The sequence below is a fragment of the Pseudorasbora parva genome, chromosome 13 (assembly GCF_024679245.1).
Source record: "Pseudorasbora parva isolate DD20220531a chromosome 13, ASM2467924v1, whole genome shotgun sequence".
NCBI lineage: Eukaryota > Metazoa > Chordata > Actinopteri > Cypriniformes > Gobionidae > Pseudorasbora > Pseudorasbora parva.
Genome location: NC_090184.1, coordinates 32,824,659 through 32,847,417, shown reverse-complemented (window position 1 = coordinate 32,847,417; position 22,759 = coordinate 32,824,659). Strand labels below are relative to the sequence as shown.

Below are 22,759 nucleotides of genomic sequence, written 5' to 3'. Positions count from 1 at the left end.
GGCGTAGATTACGCGGGGGACGTGTCCCCCTCACTTTTAATAAAATGTATTTTCGTCCCCCGCACTTTTACTGGGTCTCACCGATCCTAGTCCACCCGCTCCGAGCGGGATTCGAACCGGGGTTACCCTGTGCGGGGGCGGACAAGTTAACAGGGACGCTAACGACAGCCTTCTCTAAACTCGGTTGATAGCGCGCTTCTTGAGGTCAGGGGCAAGTGTATTTACATAGAAACCAATGTGAATACATCAAGATTTAAATTCAGAGACAAAAAATTATCTATGCATGACCTGTAATTTTTTCCGAATCTTAATATGAGGAGGGCGCTCTCATAGAAAGTCCAAAAGTGGATTCGTAATACCCTGTCACGCTGGAGCTGCAGCTGAAGGAAAACAATCGTTATGATGATGAAACGTGACGACGACAATCAGACGAGTGCGACAATATATGCTTTATGTGTGTTTAAGTCATCTCAATGTAGGCTATTTATTGACAATGTATCATATGAATAATGCAGCTTTTTTTAATATTTAGTATTCTGCTCACCACGGCTGCATTTATGTTATCGAAAATAGTTAAAACAGTAATATTTTGAACATTATTACAAATTAAAACCGCTTTTAATTGGTCACGATTCACATTTCCCTATGAATAGTAATTCCTGAGAATATTCCTAGATCAAATAGAATATTCCTGTGATCAAAGCTGAATTTATCATCATTACTCCAGTCTTCAGTGTCACATGATCCGTCACTAATCATTCTCAGATGAGGATTTCATAATCAAGAAACATTTATGATTATTATCTGTGTTGAAAACAGTTCCCAAAATGTTGTGGAAACCATGATAGCCTACATGTTATTTTTCAGGATTCTTTAATGAATAGAAAGTTCAATGGACAGCATTTATTTGCATTTATTAAATAAATTATCTAATTTGTAATATTAAAAATATCACTTGTGATAAATTTAATGCCTGTCTGATCAATAAAAGAATTAATTTCTCTCTTTTTTAATTTTACCACAAATGTTTAGAAAATTAAGCATCACCATGAGCAGCACAACTGATAATAATCCTAAATGTGTGTTGATCATCAGATCCTCATATGGGAATGATTAGTGAAGGATCACTGAAGACTGGAGTAATGATGATAAATTCAGCTTTGATCACAGGAATAAATCACACTTTACTATATATTCACACAGAGAACAGATGAGTTACATCAGAATATATATATATATTTTTACATTGCATAAAATCTATGGAGTCTTAATGCAGAAGTGTTTATAGTATATAAACCAATCATAAAATTGGCACAAAAAAAAGGAGAATAGGAGAATGATATTATAGATATTAATTATTGGTTATTGTTCAGCAGTGTATTTGATATCTTGCCCAATTAAAAGCAAGAGATGCAATAAATTATATTGGTCCAAAAAAAAAAAAAAAAAATGGTATTACGACATTTCTGTCCCCCTCACTTCTGAAAAGATGGCTACGCCCCTGATGGAGATCACACTTACAGCACAGCTCAGCTACAGGCATTAATTTAAACGGATGTTAAGCAATGTAAGTGTTTTAACTTCTCAAATTAATTTCTATGAAAGTTAAGCTTCCAAAGTTATGAACTGAAAACGCGTTGTGAATGTATGCCACGAATGTGGTCGCGATTACCTCAGCTCTCATCACGAGAGCTCATCAACTCGTTTATGACATTAAATGTAATCTGACTCCTAATCTGAGTCTGCTGTGAGACTCACCCGGCAACTCGATCGTTATATTGAACAGACACGTTCAATATTTAATTGTACTTTCTGAACTCAGTCACTGTAATCCAGTAGGTGGAGTTGGGAATGGCCTCACAGGGCAGCGAAGCATTCTGGGAATTGTAGTCTTTCATCCCCATGAGACAAAAATACATTTTCTGTCTTTTCTCAGTCTAGAAAGCACCAAATTCAAAAATAATTTCACATTTCTACTACATTAATGACCTAGTTTAAATACAGATTCATCTTCCCAGCGCTGAAGTACCCCTTTAAGTATTGTTCAAAGTTCATGTAAAAAATACATTTTAAAAATAAAGATAAAAATGCAGTGCACCAGAAAGGTAGAAAAAAGAGGAAACATCAGTTAGGTTCTTGATGGTTTATTAGAACAGGAAATGATAACAGAGCACAGTCTCCATGCTCAATGACAGTCAGAACTGAGGACAATGAGTTTTCAAATGCAGAAATGTGTACGCATGTGTGTTAAAGTACAGTGGAGTTCAAAAGTCTGAGACCACATTGAAAATGTGAGATTTAAAAGATGTTCTTTGGATAATCTCGAATTATGTTGGAGAACACAAACTACATGCAGCTCGAGAGCAGCATTCATTAAAGCAAAAGAGGGACAACATAAATTCTCAATTCATCTTTTCACTTAAATTATGCTGCTGCTAATATAATTTGTAATCTAAAAAAACCCCCAAAACATTCTATTAAATAAGACTTCTGAGCCCCACTGTCCATGTTTTTTGTGTGAGTGATATTGTGTGTGTGTGTGTGTGTGTGTGTGTGTGTGTATGCGCGCATTTTTGCTGTTTTTGATTTGGAAAGCATGCATGTGACTGTCTGATTGGTGGACAATATGAGGAGACACAGTAGCGTGAAGTTGAAGTACACACTACCTCTGTGTACCCCAGACTGAGGCTGTGTTCATGCAGATAGTTCACTTAAATTACATTTAAGCACTGAAATCATTATGTACACTGAATGGGACACGACTTGTCATTTAATGACAATGGACCCAGTAACACGAACAGCCTCCGGTGCGAGACGAATCAGAAGTCCATCACAGTTAACAGAAGACTCTTGGCTCTTTTGCAAAAGTGTTTTTCTTCTCTTTCTTTCAGGAGAAACATCTCCCATCCATTTTCTTTTTGTTGTTGTTGTTGAGAAAAGGCTTTGCACAGTTCATGAACCAGGATCAAACACTGAAATTCAGGTCACAGTCGCAGAATAATCATTGTCATTGTTGAAAAAATCCACACACCATAATGCAAATCAAATCACTTTCATGAACTCAATAAACCAACCTAAAACATTACCACAAAACAAACAAATAAACAAATATAAAAATGAAGATATCAGTACTGGCTAATATATTCTCTACAACTTTACAAAAAAATTCAAACTCTGTTTGTGCTTGTCAGATGTCAGGTTTTGCAAACTGAAAGCATGTCATTTCCAATCAAACCATTTCTTTCTTTGTGTTTGCACATTTCGTCGGGTGGCCCATTAGCTGTGGCAGTTTGTGGCTGGGGGGCTGTCAAAAAAAAAAAAAAATTCTCAGGGCTTTAAAAGACAAAGCGGAGAAAAAACCCCAGCCCAGACGATGAGAAAGCCTGGAGCGCACAGTCTTCACTGTTCATAGGCAGCATTTTAATTGGAAAATTGAGAGCAGGGAGCTTTCTAAAATATAGCTAGATATATTTCTGTCCAAGCAAAACCATAGCAGAGTATTTACGGCCGACTCCATTTCTTGCTTCAGAGAATTACGACATAGGAAACAGTGAAACAACCCTCGTTTATTTTCTTTTCCCGGGAATGCATTTTATAGAGCTCACAGCAAATTAACTCCATTTCACCGCCTCAGAATCCTGTGCGAATTAACCCAGACGGTGTTTAGCAATTTCATACAGGGTTACACAATAAGTTTGACCTGCGTTTACTGCTAGTTTCTGCTTTGTTCCGGGGAATGTTACTTAATATGGGATGCGGTGGAGAAGATGATTCGCTGCTTGAGTTTTGCTGCCCACATCTCAGGAGATTGCTTCGTAAAATCTGGCTGTGAGTAAGCAAGTGGGTGCCTGCATTTCTGCACGTCTCTCACAGTCATTTCTAGACCTTATAGAGCCAAGATAGACTTAGCATAATCATGGATGTTTCGTCTAATGCTGCAACAGAGTGAAAAGCCGGAGAGAAGAAAGCGGGGTGAGAGCATGCATGGGTGGGCAGACCTTTTTTCAGCATGTAGTCTGTGAAGGGTAGAACAGTTTGAAAACGAAAACAGAGCTGGGTGACTGCATCAATTAAAGAAACGCATCAATAATGTTGATTGTGTAAAATAATTATACAGTTTTGAACTCAGTCATGCATTGGCACTTAAAACCCATAAATTATACACTTAATTAATGGCTTTAATGTTCAGCTTCAGCGGTTTCATCCATCCACATTCGAAAGAACGCACTCCTACCCTGTGCCTTTAAATTCTCTCTATCATCACCTCACCAGACTTTTTATTTGGAACACGGCCTGTTTTTAAACCTACATACACTTAGTGCTGAAGTTTTACTGATTATATGAGCAGCAAACATTTCATGTCAAACTCACTCATGGACCATTTTCACATTTTTGGGCTTTGGAACATAAACAATACCAGGGTAGCCTTCTAGAGAAGTACATGTGAGACCATAGAAAGTTATATTTTTCATTACCATGCTTCATATAGGGAATCCATATTACTTTTACACCTATTTCTAAAAGAAAAGAAAAAGGGATAGAAAATAGCAGTCAGAAAGATGTCAGATTTACCCTCACATTGCCCATTTGAAACCCCATTGCCAGGTTAATATAACACAAATTATAGTGTCATACACTGTTATTTGTTTATTATTTTTAATATCTTAGGCTTCATTTATCTGGTAAAAATACAATAAATTATTAGCATTTAAAATAAGTGTTTTCTATTTTAATACATTTAAAAATGTAATTTATTCCTGTGATGGCAAAGCTGAATTTTCAGCATCATTACTCCAGTCTTCAGTGTCATATGATCCTTCAGATCTGATCCTATCAATGTTGAAAATAGTTGTGCTGGTTGATATTTTTGTGGAAACCATGATACAGTTTTTTTTTCAGGATTCTTTGGTGAATAAAAAGTTTAAAAGAACAGCATTTATTTGAAATATTTTGTTGTAACATTATGTCTTTTCTGCCACTTTTGACCAATTTAGTGTCTGAACAAAAAACTTTTAAATAAAATTTTAGTTTACGATGTTAAATGTTACCCCTAATTACTCATCTTGCACTGTGAAAAGGGTCCATTGAGTACCGATTAGGAAAATCCTGTAATGTGCATTACTGCCCTCTAGTGAACACACTCATGTAATGCTAGTTGAATTACTGGTGCCCCTCAGGAAGAAAGCAGAGATAACGTTGTTCACTGAGAGGTGAATGAATTGAATAGTACACTATTTCTTTCATGCCTCTCGTGGGGTTTACAACCCTGAAACAAACAAACAGCAATCCAAAGAGAGCCAGAGGAAACTGAACAATGGCTGAAGTGGGCATGGTGCCATTGAGAGCCCAATGTGTTCGATTTTTTTTTTGCACTTCATCTAAATGTAACATTGTATTCATCTGATTCTGTGTGGCTTGTGAAGGCTGGCAGTGAGGGGGGACCCAGAGGGGTCCGATCTGTCTGGCTCCTCATTGACATTCTCCTGGGCTTGGCTGATGGCTAGGCCGTGACTCTTAACGGCTATTTGTTGTTGGGATGGTCTTCTCTGGCTGGGCCGCACAAAGAGACCCAGTGTCAGTGAGACACTCTGAATGCAGCTCCCTAGTGGCCCGGCCCGGCCCAGACAACCGAGCTCACATTCGACTCAATGGACTGCAGAGAAAACGAAGCCAGGCCGAGTCAAATAAAGAGAAAGTGTTGCAAATGCTCTGCTCTAATTCTAACATGGGCAGGAGATTTAAAAAAAAATCTAGGTTTGAAGATAAACCACAAAATAAATGGGTCCACCCAACATATGCCCCTGTACGCAATATAAAGTAATTTCCACAGTGCTTCCCTGCTCAGTCCAGAAAGCATGGGAAGTTTATCCATGATTTTTGGCGAACGCTCTTCTCCATCACCCATTTACATCTGATATTCCAGCACACAGGTCTTTAGATAAAGTCACATGGCAGTTTTCTTGATTGCTTCCTGACACTTAATAGGTAAGGGAGGGATGGGTAGTCAAGTCATTTGACATCAGTTCACTTACGAAACTCCAGTGAATTTTGTGTTCACATCAAGTCTGGCCGACAAGCACACTTTGGCGCGGCTTACATACACACACACAAACAGACAAAAGGAAGTTTAAGCTTGTCTGCAAAGGCCCAAGACGCACAAAAGAAGCATCCATAGGCTCAAACTTAAAGCAAGAAAGGTGAAAACGAAACGGATCACTTCCTTTGAATGGTTTACAGGGCAGGAGATTAAGGAGAGACAATCCGCGACCGATTTGGTGTGCTAAACAGTCAACGTACCCATTCGCAGGATTATGATTATGTATTTCACCTCCCATCACCAAACACATCCGTTATTCCCAAGGGTTCCTTCCGTTTCATTAGACAGTGCGTCAGAAGCCGCTAATGTGCTAAGTGGCGTCAACCCTCAGGCTGGGGAGGACAGCAGCTTTAACACCATTAACTATTAACGCTCTTATTCTCTCACTCTCGGTTGTTCTTGAGCTCAGCCACTGGTGGGGGACTTGAAAGACACTGGATGGCAGTGAGAAAGGAAAGGAAGGGCAGGATTACAGAAGGAGTCTGAGTCTTGGGGGTGATGGGACTCTGAAGGGTGTGAACGGGCCTGGGCCACTCATTGGCCATTAGGGTTGCGCTCACTTACACTTTTTACCAGCAGGTGGCTGTAGTCCTGAAGCTCATTGAGCCCCCGCTGAGTGTGGTGACCTGGCCGTATTAATGCTGCATTAGTACGCGGCTGTATCGGATATGGGTGGTGGCCAGAAGGAGTCGCATTGTTGCTATTGAAGTTGAGTCCGTCGCGAGACCATCGCAGATGTTCGCCATAGTCCGTCTGCGTGGTAGGAGCCGACACCACCCTCCTGCGATCAGGGGAGTCTTGAGGTGTCGCTGGATAGTTGTATTCACCGGCTGAGTTGCGGGTAGGCGGGGCGGATGGTTGCCCGCCCTGCTCCCGCTGATTCGCAGGGTGGGAGAGGATAAGGTACCGCTGGCGCTCCGAATGTGGGGGAACATCACCAGATCCCTCCTGCCTCCCGCCCTGCAAGTATTTGGAGCTCAGGTAAATGACTGCAGAGTTCGCCGGACAGGGCGTCCCAGTCTGGGCCAGGAAAGTATGGCTCTGGTCCCAATCGCAGTCTGTGAGATGAACGTTTGGAGTGGGCCGTTTCTGCTGTAGAGGTGTCTGTTCTGGAGTGGGAAGTCCTGGGTCGATATCTCCAGATTTTGGCCAGCCGTTGGTGAATAGATTCTCAACCTGCGAGCGGGGTCGTTCGCTGCCGCTGATACGAGTCACGCTGATCACGGAACCGCTGCGACCGTGTCCTAGCATGCTTTGCTCCTTGTCACTCTTGCGACGGCTCCCCAAACCAGACCCACCGGCTCTTGAACGCTGGCGGTGCTTGAGGCTCATTATCCAACACACCATCAGACCTGACAGCGCCGCCCCTGTGGCAAAAGCTGAAACTGCAGATACGACCAGCAGGTTCACAGACACCAAGCCATCTGGTTCCTCGATGAAACTCTCCTGCAGAAGACCTAAACACATGGAAAAAATAACAGAAGTAAGCATTAAACATTTATAACTAACAAAGATTCACAAAATTAAATTACCTTCTTCTGTCAGGTCGAAGAATGCACGAATAAAGGAAAATAGCAGACTAATTGCGCTCATTACTACCGAAAGAGGATGTTGACTTTAAATGCTGTAATAACAGTCTTCCTGATTGAAAGCATCTCTCATCAATTACAGACATTTGGAACATTAACCTTTAAAAACATCCAAATAATCCTGACAATTATCAATAGTATTAATTAAAAACTGCCCTGGGTGTGATAGATCTAAAAGACACACACATGGAGTAAAGAAGGATGAGAGAAATGGATGCCATTCACTTTGAAAAGAAAGAAGACCCCAGTTCTCAGAAGAGCACTAATTAATTATTAATGATGAGAAAACAGGACAGCATAAAAAAATACTGCTGCAGGAGATCAATGGGGAAAACATCGGTGAGGTCTTTTGCTCTATGGAGCTCAAACACCAAGGACTTTTATTGATAAAACTGTACTTAACTTATGTTTTAAGGGAGATAGTAAAAGAGTCAGCACAGAAGCTGCCTATCCAGTAAGAGAGACTGCACGTGAGTCAATATTACTTTGCTTAATTATACAATTATACAAGGGTGCAAAAAATAAATTATTGTTGTTAGAAAAAATTTATTTCACGGAATGTTTTTGTTCAACTACCCCAACATCTTATTAATTTGAGGAAACTCAATAAAACAGTCACTCACCACAATAAGCACCAGCATCATAAAATGACTTAGAAGATGAAACGCTCTTGAAACAAATAAATTGAACTGGCAAATTTACCACAATAGAGACAAATGGTAAGCATTTCACATTGGTGAAAATAAACAGCCTTAATTAGCACTTACAGCTGTTTGTTTAAGAACTCAAATAAAATGAAAAGAGAGGAGGCACAATCAATAAATATGTTGCTACGATAATTAGCTCATAATGGCTGCCTCAATGTGGGTGTTTGTGTGTACAAAGAGTCAGCTGAAATAAAAGATACATTAGCCGCAGTCGGGCACCAGGAAGAGGAACTGTACAACATACCACATCGGTCATTTCATTGGGAGATGCTGTCACAGAGCGCCTATCAATTTTCTGGTGATATACATGTTTACTTCAGAGTATTCATTTTGGAGGGACAGACCACATTACCGAAATGACACCTCAAATCAATCAATGCATTCATGTGGATGCTGAGTCAGTGTCTGCTTTTCCCTTTGTCCTTTTCTCTCTCTTTCTCTTGCACAGTCTCTCTCTCTTCCCTCCCTCCATTTGTGTTTATCTCTGTCTCTGCCCTGCTACCGCTCTCTGTCTATTTTGTTTGTGGTGTGGGGGCATTATATTTATTCTATCGCAGACAGATACCAGGTGTGTGTATCTTTTCCCAGCATGCTAACTGCTGTCTAAAGGGCAGTAAACTGTTGGTTTTTGTTTTTGTCATTTTTATGATTAACTTTTTGGCTGCCGCTGCCGGTGTGTGGCTGCATTGCTGTTAGAAGTTAGATAAACATCGTTGGCATGGGGCGGTTCACGTCACGAACGACTGCCTAAAACAGTTCTTGTTTATGCTGTTGCAACCCACTTGTCATTCACGAGGGCCCCATCACGCATCAGGAACTGGATCCTGAAAGGATGTGGTGTGCGGGGTGGGATGCTGGGATGATGCTATTTTCTAGGTTGTTTATGTTCATGCATTGCGGTGTTTACTTTCGGTGGCATAAGGCAACGGGGTAGAAGATGAAGTTATGTTTGATTGCTTGAAGACTTCTGCAGGCACACTTTGTGAACTTTAAACAAACTCTGGAGTACAATAGAACAAACATTCAAATGTACCTGTAGCACATTACTATAAGGTACAAGTCATCAAACATTAATGCACTAGGTATCATGGCATTTTTAGTAACACTTTATCTTAAGGTGAAGTAGTTGCACATTACTACATGTACTTACTGTAGTAATAACAACAGTAAAAGTCCATCTCACTACAGTGGCTGTACAATCATTTTACCAAGCGACGAGAATAGTTTTTCTGCGCAAAAAAAACCAAATAATGACTTTATCCGCCAAGATATTGTCTCCCGTGTAGGTCTCAGACGTGAACTCACCTGGAACTCACGCGATAGCGGCGCTCCTCCTCTTCCGGGTCATGTATTCGCTATAATTCGAATGGCGGAGCTGCGTCATATTCTCGCGCATGCGTCGAGTTCACGTCAATAATTTGGTGGATTAAACCGTTATTTTGATTTTTGTGTGCACAATAACTATTTTCGTCGCATTGTAAAATGATTGTACAGCCACTGTAGTGAGATGGACTTTGTAGCGACGTCTTTAGTACCTTTTATGGGCCTTGTGAGTGGGTCTGTGGAAATGTACTGAATGCCAATGGAGGCCTTTCTGAAGCCTTTCTCATTTACATTTACATTTATGCATTTGGCAGACGCTTTTATCCAAAGCGACTTACATTGCATTCAAGGTACACATTTTACATTTTGTCAATTCTTGCTCTCCCTGGGAATCAAACCCATTACCTTGGCGTTGCTAGCGCCATGCTCTACTGTTTGAGCTACAGGAAAGCCATCAGCTTTCAACAAAACTATCTTCATTTGGGTTCTGAAGATGAACGAAGGTGTTACGGGTGTCCAACAACATGAGAGTGAGTAATTAATGAAATAATTTTCATTTTTGGGTGAACTAATCCTTTAACATGTTATAAAGTCAAATATCTAATGTCCGGCGGATCAGATTTTTTTTTCTTTTTGGGCTTAAAATGTTGGGCTGCCATTATAATGCTTGGATTAGCCAGGAGATTTTTTTTATATAACACCGATTGTATTAGTCTGAAAAAAGAATGTCATATACACCTAGGATGGCTAGAGGGTGAGTAAATCATGGGATAATTTACCTTTTTAGGTGAACTATCCCTTTAACCTTATCGTAAACCTTCTCTGTTGAAAGCACAGCTGAGGTCATGAAGAACTCACAGAGAGCCTGACTCTAAAAAAACACAATTTCGTTTGCAAGCAGTACTAAAACACACATCAAACGCTCTTTGTATATACGCGAGTCGCTTTTTCCTAGGCGCAGCCCTGATGGTGCCTCAGATAGATATTACTCAAACCACACAGGCCTTTCTCCGTAATGAAAGAGACATATTAAAGCATCCGCCTGTCTGGAGGGCCACCTCTCATTCTTTCTCTCCTCTCGCCTGCAATGTGTCCATCCTTTTTTACAGTAAGAAGATGGTGCATGCATGCAATGAATAGATTTGGGCCATTATAGATGTTGTCTTTGTAGTCACTTTGCTTTGTCGTGAGAGGAAACAAAACACACAGACGAGAGCGGACGAAGGGAGAGAGATAGTCTCAGGCACCGTTTCATTCTTTTCGTCATTCCCGACGGGGTGACAGAAACCCCCTTTTTCCCCATTCACTTATTAAAGCTTAATGGAAGGCAGCCGGACTGTCAGGCTGAGGCGCAGCAAGCACGTCTTGAGCTGGAAGCTCCAATTACAGCCGAACAATGGCGGTGGAGCAGTCTAGTTAGAGTAGGTCTTCGGAAGGCAATAGGCCAAGTGCTAAAAGAGTCAGTGCCCAGGGACTAACTGCCTTGCCTTTGCCTCTTTTTTCCTCAGGTCTATTCACTAGCAGTTTGATGTTTGTTGCTTATCACTCTCCATCTCTGTGCACATCTTCTCCCGCTCATCTCTCTGTCTCTCTTTCTCTCTCTGTCTCTCTCTCTCTCTATGCCACGTCCTTTCATCTTCTGCTGGCTGCCTGTCTCCGGGGATGTACCCTTATTCTTTTATTCCCTGTATCACTCTATTGCTCTCAGTCTCTCTCCCCTTTTCAACCTGTAAGCAGAGAGGCAGCTAATGAAATGCTAGGAGGGTTTGGTTTCTTGTTGAGATCGTGCCATTAAAAACCTCAGGTGGAATATGGATTTTCTTCTAGCAAATAAGCAACCTTCTCAAGGTTTATTAATTACCTGATCTCCTAGCGTGGGGTGAAACAGTTTAGTGTGGTAAAAATAAGCCCTCATCAGCTTATGTAACACACACACTTATTTTCGTGCAGTAGTTTCTGCACTACGTTAGATGCTGCTCTGCTGTGTGTGTGTGTGTAGTGTTTCATGTTAGCACGAGGCCTTACATGCGAGTGTGCATTTTTGTGTGTGTGTATCAGTGGCTTATGGTTCACTGACTTTACTCATTATCTTTTCTCTTTCTATCTCTGTCTTCTCTTTCCTTTGCTCTTGCTCTCTATCTCCCTCATACACACACTTTCCCTTCTCTGCAGAAACACTGTAGGCTATTCTCTGTCTGCCAATCCTCTCTCTCTCTGGTTCTCGACATGTCACCCATCTTTTGCTGTACTCACTGTTAGCACTGCTTTGTGTTAACCATGTGAAAAAGACCAGCATTTATGGTTACAATATTAATGTTGCATTTAAAATGCTGGTACGCATGTTGGTGTCCATAGAAAGAATCTGAGAAGTTATTCAGTGAGCCTTTAACCACTGCAAGTGGAACTTGAGAAAGAACTCTGAAAGATCAGACTAAATTTTTTTACATTATTACATTTCATTAAATCTTGTGTGAGACTGTTAGTCAATAATGATTTCCATTTTGGTATTCTCTTTCCACAAAGCTGAATTTGATCATGTGAACAACTTTTATGATACATTTTTCATAATTTAGGAGCATCCTCATTCACTGGAAAACAATATATGGAAAACAACAGCATGCTACATTTCATATTTTGTTTTCTATGGAAGAAATAAGTCATAGGGGTCATTTTTAGTCATTTCTGCTGGTTATTACTATTACCTCAAAGGGATAGTTCACGCAACAATGAAAATTCTGGTCATCATTTTCTCACCCTCAAACCTCCATTAAATGAAAATCGTTGAATTCCAAAACAACATCAGACCCCATTGATTTTCATTGTATTGAAACAAAAGTTCTCTGTTGCACAGAAGAAATAAAGTCATACAACTTGGAACGACATGAAGGTGAGTAAATAATGACAGAATTTTCATTGTTGGGTGAACTGTCCTTTAAACTAGCAAGGCTACCTCGGTCAACAAACTTCATGAGAAAGACCAGCTAAATCGGCACAAACCAAAAAAAGCTATCAAAACAAAATCTGCAAACTTTTAAAACAGGTCTGGTTCTAAACAGAGTGTTTACAGAAAGATAATAGTGAAGACATTTATGACTTCTTAGCTTACAATAAAATCCAAACTCTCAGATCAATATACAGCTGGCAGGTTTACGTACGTCTGCATGTGTTCTCAATTAACTCTTCTATAATTTTCAATAAGAGAGAGCTGCTCATGGCCTATAGCACTGCAATAAGGTGAAAGGCTTCCTGGCACCGGTTCAGGGTTTCTAATTCCAACATAATTGTGCACGCTACAGTCCACAATGTCTGACGATGATTAACATGAGACTAAATAGAAGGGACTGTTTGAAATAACGAGGGCTGTTGAGCTGGGGGCGAGCTCAGGATATGAGCCGCCCCACAGGAGTGAATGTTAAGAGAAACGGTCCGCTGCTAAAACACTGTTGCCTATTGTCACTTGCTCACCTTTTCCAAATTCCGCAGACGCCGCCTAGTCAGGCACAATTAATTGTAGTCAATTAGCGCATAGTTTTTCAGCATAGCTTCCCCCGTTCACAGCAACTGTTGCCGACAAACGCTAATGAGGATGCAGATGAGAGTCAGTTCAGCTGTGTTAAATTCATCAAACAAGTATGCAGGATCACGGAAGCGTGTACTGCATTGCAATACCACAGATGTGGCTGATGGGGGCTCTAGTAACAGGGGGTTTGCTGGTAAATTGATAGCCTCAATTTAGGGCCGAACGGCGAGAACTCTCAAATGAAATCATTAAAAAATATTCGACATTTCCAGCATGGGTTATAAATTCAGAAAGCGGCACAGCGGTATTAGTCTAGCCAATTGCGAAGCGTGACATCTGCATTCACCACATTCACGAAACCTCCAATTTCAAGTTAATCTTTCCAGCATGCCTAAGACGTAAATTCTGCCTGTCAGTGCTCTGCATATGACCGTATATTACCAGCTGCTAAAAACACTTCCTTATTTGTATTAAGTTAACCGGTACTGACGGTTTGTCTCTACAATAGACATGTTGAGTTATCAAGCTCAGTCTGGCTGAGGTGGAATCGGCTGGTTTTCCACACATTTGCTGAACTATGAAACTTTTCTGGGTCATTCGCGATCTGCTGCGGTGGCTCAAAATGTCTCTTTCATGCTCGTCAGACAGATACTCAAAGACACAGGTCTCTGGCTTGATGAACTGTAGAAAATCCTCTTAAGGATCAATACAGCTTGTTTGTCTCGGAATCTGGAGCGTGCGTTTGTGTAAGAGAGAAAAATGGTGTCACTGCACCTGTGGGTGCATGCAAGGCATTTCTAAGGCTGAGAGGTTTTGCTCGACGTTTTTGTGTGTCCCTTACACACATACACACACACACACACACACACACACACACACCTGTCTGAGCTATCACTTTCACCCAGTCATGATGATCTGTGGCGGAGAGATTCTTCATGCCCTGTCAACATGCCTGGCAACCGCCACGGCAACACGGCTCGTCGTGCTGCAGGCTTCAGTGGCAGCTGCTGTTGTCCTTTTACGCTCATGAGTCTCTCTCTTACTGCAGCCGAACCAGCCAAGATTTCTCACAAACTAAGGCTATGTTCTAATTGCCAGAGAGTGCCCTGGGAAGTGTACTTCAGCATTCCAAATAAACACATTTTGTCAAGTTAAGTGAACACTGCATAGGGGGATCCTGTGAACTGGAACACAGACACATATATGCTAATTCATCTCTCTTGAGCAATCTTTTACCAAAATGACATTATATTAGTAGTTTAGTTTTTTTGGTCCTTTTGACACTTCCACTGATTTAGTAAAGAAAGGACAGGAAATGAGTCTCCATTTAGACTTTTGTTCCCCAGACTCTTCTAAATGGAACAAAACATCAACAATGCATTATATAAATTTGTATTATTATTTTAAAACAATGTGGCATTTATAGCTATTTGAGACCTGTATGGTGAAAATGTTATTTTTTTGATGGCTGTTAATTGCTGAGACAGTACTTTATAATTAGTACAGAAATATGTCTAATTAGTTGAGGGAAAAAAGGGAAAAACGGACATAATTAGTCCAAATTAATCATGTAATCATTTGAGTGTTGTTGCAAAAGAAATACAACTTTCTATTACATGCATTGCACTTCTTGTCATATCAATTTCAATTCATATTCTGGGGGGATGTGGCCGATTAAATTCAAATTCCAATCTATGCATTGAAAGGTAGCTAATTCTTTTATTTTTCCCAACTCTGGTACACAGAATGACCGACCTCAAGTGTAGACATACATGTTTGTCCATGACTAGATTAATGACCTGGACATGAAGGTCATGAGATGTTGTACTCCAGGAGAACATGAACTGCCCCTTTGGGAGTGTTGGAAAGGTCTGGAGGGCATGAGCACCACATCAGTCTTATAAACACTCACTTTAACAACTAACTCCTTTATAAAAACCTAACATACTTCACAGAGCATACAAAACCTGATTCACACTAAGTGTGACACTACAAATTGACAACTTTATTAGAAATTTCAAGTTAAAAAAATGACTCATCAAATGTGTTCTGTTTAATTAATTATGATGCTTTGCAAAAAAAATAAATACTTGTCACATCACTTAAGAATCCTGAAAAAATACATCTCTGTTTCAACAAAAATATAAAGCAGCTATTTTCAGCACTGATATTTTTAATCAATTAAATTCTGCCTTGGTGAATATGAGACCTCTTTCAAAACATTAAAAAAAAAATTCTAACCAATCCCAAACTTTTGAACAGTACGAGATGTATAATTATATCTGTATTTGCTAGCTGATGCCAATTACAATGGAGAAGCAAATTTGCCAGCATGTGCCTCATTGCCTTTTTCTGCATAACTGTCATCCCACTCCACAAGAATGACAGCACCGTGCACTTCTTTGTGTAACATGGACTTCAATTAGATCGTGATTGCAACCCACTGTTTGCAGAGTCAAAACACCACCTTTCTCCAGGAAATATTTTAGTAGCGGTGTAATTGCCTCCATCTGTGTCAACTCTGTGATTATGTTCAAATGCTTTTGCAGCAACGTACACACACGAGAGAAAAGGGTAAGCGGGTGGGATATAGATGCAAAGAAAAAGTAATGGGGCTTATGACTGTCTGCTCTTTATACACACACTGGAGTTGAACTGTAGATTTGAGGCGAAGACTCATTTTGCAGTCCATTCACTCCTAACAACGACAGTGCATGACAGTTCTCTCCTACACTAATGTCTCCCTCCCTTTTGAGGCCTGTTTTAACAGTGTAGGCATTGGCTGAAGAGTTTTCTGTGCAAAAAAAGACTCTGTCCGCCCCACAATAAGCGTGGTTAAAATGGTCGTAAAATTTATTCAGTGAGTTTAGGCAAGGTCGACTTTTTAAAGGCATCAGTTTTTGGGAACCGGAATCCATCAAAGCTAAATTATCTTTTGAGACGGTTCGCACAGTTAGCTCACATGATTATTAATTAATGAATAGTCTGAACTGGATTAATTTCCTAACTTTCCTAATGTAATTAATTACTATGTATATATTAAAGGTCCCATTCTTCGTGATTCCATCTTTCAAACTTTAGTTAGTGTGTAATGTTGCTGTTGGAGCATAAATAATACCTATAAAATTATAAAGCTCAAAGTTCAATGCCAAGTCAATGCCTTCTGTTTATTTAACAGAAGTTCCCTTTCAAAGCCTACAGCGAACGGCCAGTTTGGACTACAGCAGGAAGTGCAGGGATGTAATGACGTCACTAGAACCATTTGTTGACTAACCCTCCTCCGCCCACAAGAACACGCAAAATAGGGGGTGTGGTCTTGTTGCTCTCCCACGTGGAGAAGAGCGCGCATTCAGCGCATTTAACATACCTTGTCATGCGCTTTAACAGATGGGTGTGCATCTGCGTCCTCAGTGCAAAACTTCAATTCTACAGGTTATATCTTTAATTTGTAAATGTTACTAATTCACGCGAGTATTTCTATTTTGCATTAAAGCACGTCCTGACAGTCTGAATTAAAGGTGCAGTGTGTAGGACTGACAGCTAGCGGTTGAAATAGGTACTGCAGCCCCCAATGACTCAACACTCACATGGGTTGCCAGCTTGAAGACACAATGAATGGCTTGCACACTGCAAGGTGATGAGTTGATTTATCCGCGGTTTAAAGGGGTGATGAATTGAGAAATCAACTTTCCCTTGAGATTTTGATATATAAAAGGTCATGCTAATATAAGAATATCCTCTAAGTTTCAGAGCTGAAAACTTCTTTGTTAGTCAAAGAAAAGCTTTTATAGACACCAGGCTCAGCAAACGGTCCTGCGCTTCATACTGACGTCAGTGCGCGACGAAACACGCCTTTACAGAACGTGTAATCCAGTAGCCCCGCCCACCGACTCATGGATGGCTCGCGCAAGCTGGTCAACAACAATAAGTATATGCAGAGGTAGATTAAGATATTGTGCTATTCCTAGTTGTGGAAGAACACAGTCACTGCATAAGCTTCCTTCTGATCCTAATATTAGGAATGAGTGGTTGAACTTTATTTTTAATGAAGTTCCAGCTCACATGGGGAAGACATATTTACTTCAGTTCACTGCGGAATCGTTTGTAAACAAATCTCCGGTCGATGTTGGATTTGGATCCGACAGGAATGGTCCAGTGTAGAAAACAGCCTATTACTTTTTAGTTATGTTTTTTAATGTAAAACCCACACGAACATCATTAGTTGACCTCAGACAACAGTGTATAAAAAAATGTAAAAAGCCAGTTCATGACACCTTTAATACGATTTTTAGATGGATGCCAAGTGTTTTTAGTTCGTGTAGAATAACTTTTTACCAAGTGTGTTAAACTTACATACAGCACCTTTAAGCTTCAAACTTCATGGAAAGAGCGCAGTCGCGGCAGACATATATATATATTGTCTTACTTGCGGCAGCAATATATATATAATGTCTTACTTCCTTTGCCATAATAATTCACACTCTGCTCCACCCCTCACATGACCTGAAATTTTACAATGAAAATGATACTGTTGAAGTTTAAGGACCGCTAAATTAGCCGCTAATCCTGTAATCGATACGGATGACTTAAAGGTCATGACCTGTAAAGGGTTAAAACCACATTGAGCTGAGATCAGGCAAGAAAGCAAAGTGTCCGCCCAGGCTGGAATGTAAAACGTTATGCTATCCTCTCTCTCATGCTAGCATTTCTCTTTTTATACAACATGCACTCAGAATTCCAACAACAAACAAGTTAATTGTTTCAAGCACTGTTGATGATTTCTTGAGCAAAGCTATTGCAGCTAGTTTAGTCATCATCCTATCATCATCCGTCATTATGCAAGATTTCAAAACCTGTCAGCCTCCCTTAACTGAGAGAGAGAAAGAAATAGAAAGATAACGTTAAAGAGATAGGCCCTCAAAATGCAGAAAGACAAGTGGCCGTCGGCGGCCATGTCTCAGGCCTTTGAGTGCAGGCTTCACAGGTCAACTAAATTAAAGCGTCTGATGTCTCCATCTACTTTGATCAGCTCCCCCTTAGAGTATCAGGGAAAAGGAGAGCTGACATTTTGAAGCAGATCTCTAAGTGCATGGTCAGGGCACAGGAAGAGCAGGCGCATCTCTAATTACGGTCCTCACACTGATGAGCAAAATAAGAGAGACGGAAGGAACTGCCTGATCGGTTACTCAAACATCAAGGTGATGTGAAGGTGGAAGAAATATACAGAGATATATATTTGGGCAGTAACATTGTACGAGTGTCCAGGAATGTGACAAGCTATGCAACATTAAAACAGATTTTTTTTCCTTCTCATTCTTTTTTTTTAAAATTACTATGGAAGCAGCTTATGTGCAACCTCATATTAGTTGAGAGACTACAAAATATGAATTCTTCTTACTGCAGGACCACTTAATATGGTCAGATTTCCGCTTGGAAAAAGGAGCTTGATGTATCATTAACTTCTTGTAGTTTTTTTTTTAAATCAAAACTTCCTAGACTGTGCAAAAAGAGCATTCATTGGAATAAAAAAATTAAAAATGACTCATTCTGTATTAAATTATGTCTGTCACTAACATAACTGGACTTGAGGGTTTCTAACATCAAGCAGCATAACAGACTGTTTTTTTACAGCTAAAATAAACTGTCTGAGAATGGAAGCCTTGCATATTCAAGCTACAAATGTACACATTTTAGTTATGTTAAAAATAAGGCAAATAGGCAAAATGATAATGAATTAAAAGATGTAGTTAAAATGTATGTTATTTCTCAACTAGCCATATATATGTTATATATACTAACATAAGTTAGTAAAAAAATTTATGATATCACCCCTTAAATCTAAATGCAATTGGCAAAAATGGTGATTTACAGTATAAAAATAATAAGCTAATCAAAAATACCTCAAATCTTGAGCTTGACAAAAAAGGTTCATGTTATCCGTCAACTTGTTTGTTTGTACTGCAGTTTTAAAGAGCACTGGTTTTTGAGCAAGAGAGAAAATGTACACTATTTGTAAACCAAGAGAGGCAGAAAGAAAGGGGAGGGAATGAGAAATCGCTTCTGCCGTGCAGAAGGCAACGGGAACATGTTAGAGAGTTATATCAGCGTGAGGCCTTTGGGAATTGCAGCAGTGACGGTTCTGTGACACGGGAGACATCAGAGCTCACTCTCTACATCACTCACGGCCTTGTCTGTGCACCCGACCCCACCCCAGACACCTGCCCTAAGTCACGGGCTCCAGCTTGTCTGACAACCACCACCGCTCCTCCATCTATACTCGCTTTACTTCATCTCTCAACCATTTTGTGCTCTGCATCTGCCTCGTTGGTTTATGGATCCCACCCTTCGTAATCATTCAGCCCAGACCGAGTCAGAGAGACGAGATGAAAATCAATTCCTCTCTTCGGCCTCCACTTCCACCGACCACTTTTCTGTCGTTAAGCAGAAGCCGTTAACATCAGCCGTCTAAGCCCTCTCGGACATGGAAGTGGACATCTGGGGTCATATGAAGTTCAGATCCATCCTGGTGATCTCCGTCACTGAGGCTGGCCCCTCCAATCTCCTGTCTGCAACCCCTCCCAGCAGTAGATGAAAGCCAGTCACCAGCTACAAACCGTGATGGATGCAGTGCTACATCCTCTAAACTGCCCACTTCTCAACCCCTGGCCTGTGTCTCTCTTCACTGCAGACCCAGGAGAAGCACACTTGAGGAGCGTGATGGATGTGAAACACAGTCTGCTGATCAAAGCCTTGCAGGCAAAAACTTATTTACACACAACTTATTACAGATGAAGAATGAGATGCTGTCCATGCAAGCCATCAGTCTAAGAGTCACTAGAGCGACACTACAAGAGAGGCACCAAGCCTTCCAGACCAGCTTAAACTAGCAAGCCAATCTAATATTCCTCAAAACACGATACATGTACTCTAGAAGCAACACTGCATTCGATATTAAGACTTTTTTTGAACATAAGTGCCAGTGCAGTAAGACAAAATATGTCTTACTGCACTGGCACATTTTTTCAGTTGTTTTGAACTTTATACTTAAAATAAGTGTGTGTGTGTGTGTGTGTGTGTGTGTGGGGGGGGGGGGGGGGGGGTCTGACATTACAATAAGACACCTGCATTAAAAATACAGTCACAGAAAACATGCCTTAATATTTAATGCAGTGTTGCTTAAGTACATTTATCTTTCTTACAGGATTTCTAGACATTTTACTAGAAAACAAGGTGGCAGCAATTCTGCACAGCAGAGAAAAAAGAGCTGAATTTTAAAGAGGCCTATATAATTTAACATTAATCTAGAGTTATGAATCCTATAAATAGGGTTTGTTTGGTTGTTTTTTATTATCTCTATTTCAATGCATTCTGAAATTGCCTTTAATGCAAAGGATGTATGCAATGCAGCATAAGTATTGGGCCAAATGAAGGTATCTTAAAAGTCTCTCCGTCTGGAGGTTTTGAAACAGAATTATAATATGCTAGTTTTAAAAAAAGTAAGTTTTGTAACTACAAACAAAAAGCTCTCTTACATCACATTATTCATGCTGCTGTGACAGACAGTTTTTTTTTTCCTGACTTACTGATCTTCTCCATTAGGAAACACATTAGCAAATACAGCAGTTGGCCCCACCACCCCATTACTTTCTGGCTTGTGCACCACAACTGAAACAGGGCTGGAAAACTTCAAAAGCTCCTGATGAGCAGATTAAAATCCAGCCGGGCAGACATGATCATTATGCAATATTTATACATCCGAGTGTTTGTGGCTCGCAGCAGATGAACGAGGTCTCCTGTGGTGGACCCAAGATTAACATGCACCAATGCCTGTGCAGAATCAGCGGTGAGATCAAAGGGGTTCTACAGCGACGGAATATTTCAGACTGAACGATTGATTTGCTGTGATGAACCCCACCATGAGAGGTTCACCCAGAGCTCGACGCTGTTCCAAGATGAACATAATCGGAGATGAAAGGGAACTATAAATAGAAAGTGCGATTTGTGATCACCACGCACCCAAACAGAGGCTCTTGCATCAGAACAGAAGCTGAAAATGGGCTTGAAAATGATGGCGACTGCAGGTCTGACGGGACGAGGGGAAAGAACGGGAGGTCACAGCGTGAAGAGTTTTATTGTTGTAATAAACATGTACTCTTACCGTCGCAGTCCCCCAAGTGAGAAGTGTTTCCGTGCTCGACGTCTTGCTCGAAGGGAAGCCTGTGGTGAAAGAACAGTAGTAGAAACATTCATCAGCAAACCACATAAACAGGCCATAAAAGTGCACCGTCTGAATGACAGTAATGCCTGTGTATTTTCGCTTTTTTTTCCTTTAAAAGAAAAACACAATTTTTAATGTCTTGAAGGATAATTCTAAAATGTCTTGTTTTCCTGGTCCTTTGCTCCTCTTGGCTTTGATAATTTTAAGCGAATTATAAGCTTGTGCAGGATGTGTGCTGAAACTCAATCTGTGCCCGTGATCAAGTCTTGTACACACGGAGGCATCCCAGCTCTCTATTAGAGATGTTCTGTGTTACCTTAAAGCCACATTAATGAAGAAAAATGGCTGCAGTCGACTCACGAATGGCTTTCTTCCAACCGCATAAGTCAAACAGAGGAAAGGCCGAAGGCCATGCACAGCAGAAGCGTGCAATGGGGGACCAGCCTCTTTCCACTACCGTTGGCAATTAGTTAAAGCCCAGAACAACAAGGCAGCCAGGGGTCTTTTACTACCAGGGTCTTAAGTTTTTCAAAAGATACGCTAACACCCGCGTGGTTGAACGCTTTCTGTGAAATGTCTATAAAATATAATGTTTCTACAAACTGCAGGCACAGAGCTGTAATCTCCAGAACTCCTCTGAGAGAAGATGGCTGTTTTTTTAATACTATAGCGGTGAACCACCTCGAGAATTTAAATGAGCACACAGATTCCTTCCCGCCGCTCTCCTGAGGATGAAAATTAGCCGTACTGTAGAAATTGAAAAGCGCATAAAGACAGATAAACAGTCGACAGAACGTCCCAGAACTTGTTTTGCATATTCGCTGTTTGTGTATATTAGCAAGTGGCAGTAATTAGAACAACTTCGGTATCGTTTATCCGCTGTGAAATTCAATTGGTGAGAATTTTTCAGCATTATGCGAGACAGAATCGATCCACAGGTTGACCGTCCTTGGTAAATCAAATCAGATCCAGCCAGGGAGCTGTAATTGCATAACGGCGCAGAGGTAAAACGGCCTCCAAGTTTTGATCTCAGAATACCGGCAGACAACCTCTATTTGCACACAAAACTCAATAAAACTGTCCACTCTGAGGACGGATAAGCTTTCACAAGTGTATTTAAACAGAGGCAGAACACAAAAAGTAGTATTCTTTAGATGCTTTATGCTTAAAACGGAACTCTTAATAAACGTTATGTTAGTAGGTACATTGTCGAAACCCACCTGGTACCTGCACGGAGGAAAGAACAGGTGCTTCCTCTGGTCCAGCCACAGTAGGGATCCCGTGAGGCGATGCAGTTTCTGTGAA

At 40.6% G+C, this 22,759-nt stretch overlaps 1 protein-coding gene across 3 annotated transcripts in view; it reads right to left on the bottom strand.

The window, feature by feature from the left end:
- Positions 1-2,128: 2,128 nt before the first annotated feature.
- The window catches only part of sema6bb (sema domain, transmembrane domain (TM), and cytoplasmic domain, (semaphorin) 6Bb), a 140,181-nt gene continuing 119,550 nt past the window's right edge, over positions 2,129-22,759 (bottom strand). For all 3 annotated transcript variants that reach the window (XM_067414005.1, XM_067414003.1, XM_067414004.1), the window contains exons 15-17: positions 22,675-22,752; positions 21,395-21,453; positions 2,129-7,554 (exon numbers count right to left, since the gene is read on the bottom strand). In XM_067414005.1, the coding sequence (XP_067270106.1) occupies positions 6,632-7,554; positions 21,395-21,453; positions 22,675-22,752 (1,060 nt within the window). In that variant the 3' untranslated portion in view covers positions 2,129-6,631. The remainder of the gene's footprint in view (positions 7,555-21,394; positions 21,454-22,674; positions 22,753-22,759) is intronic.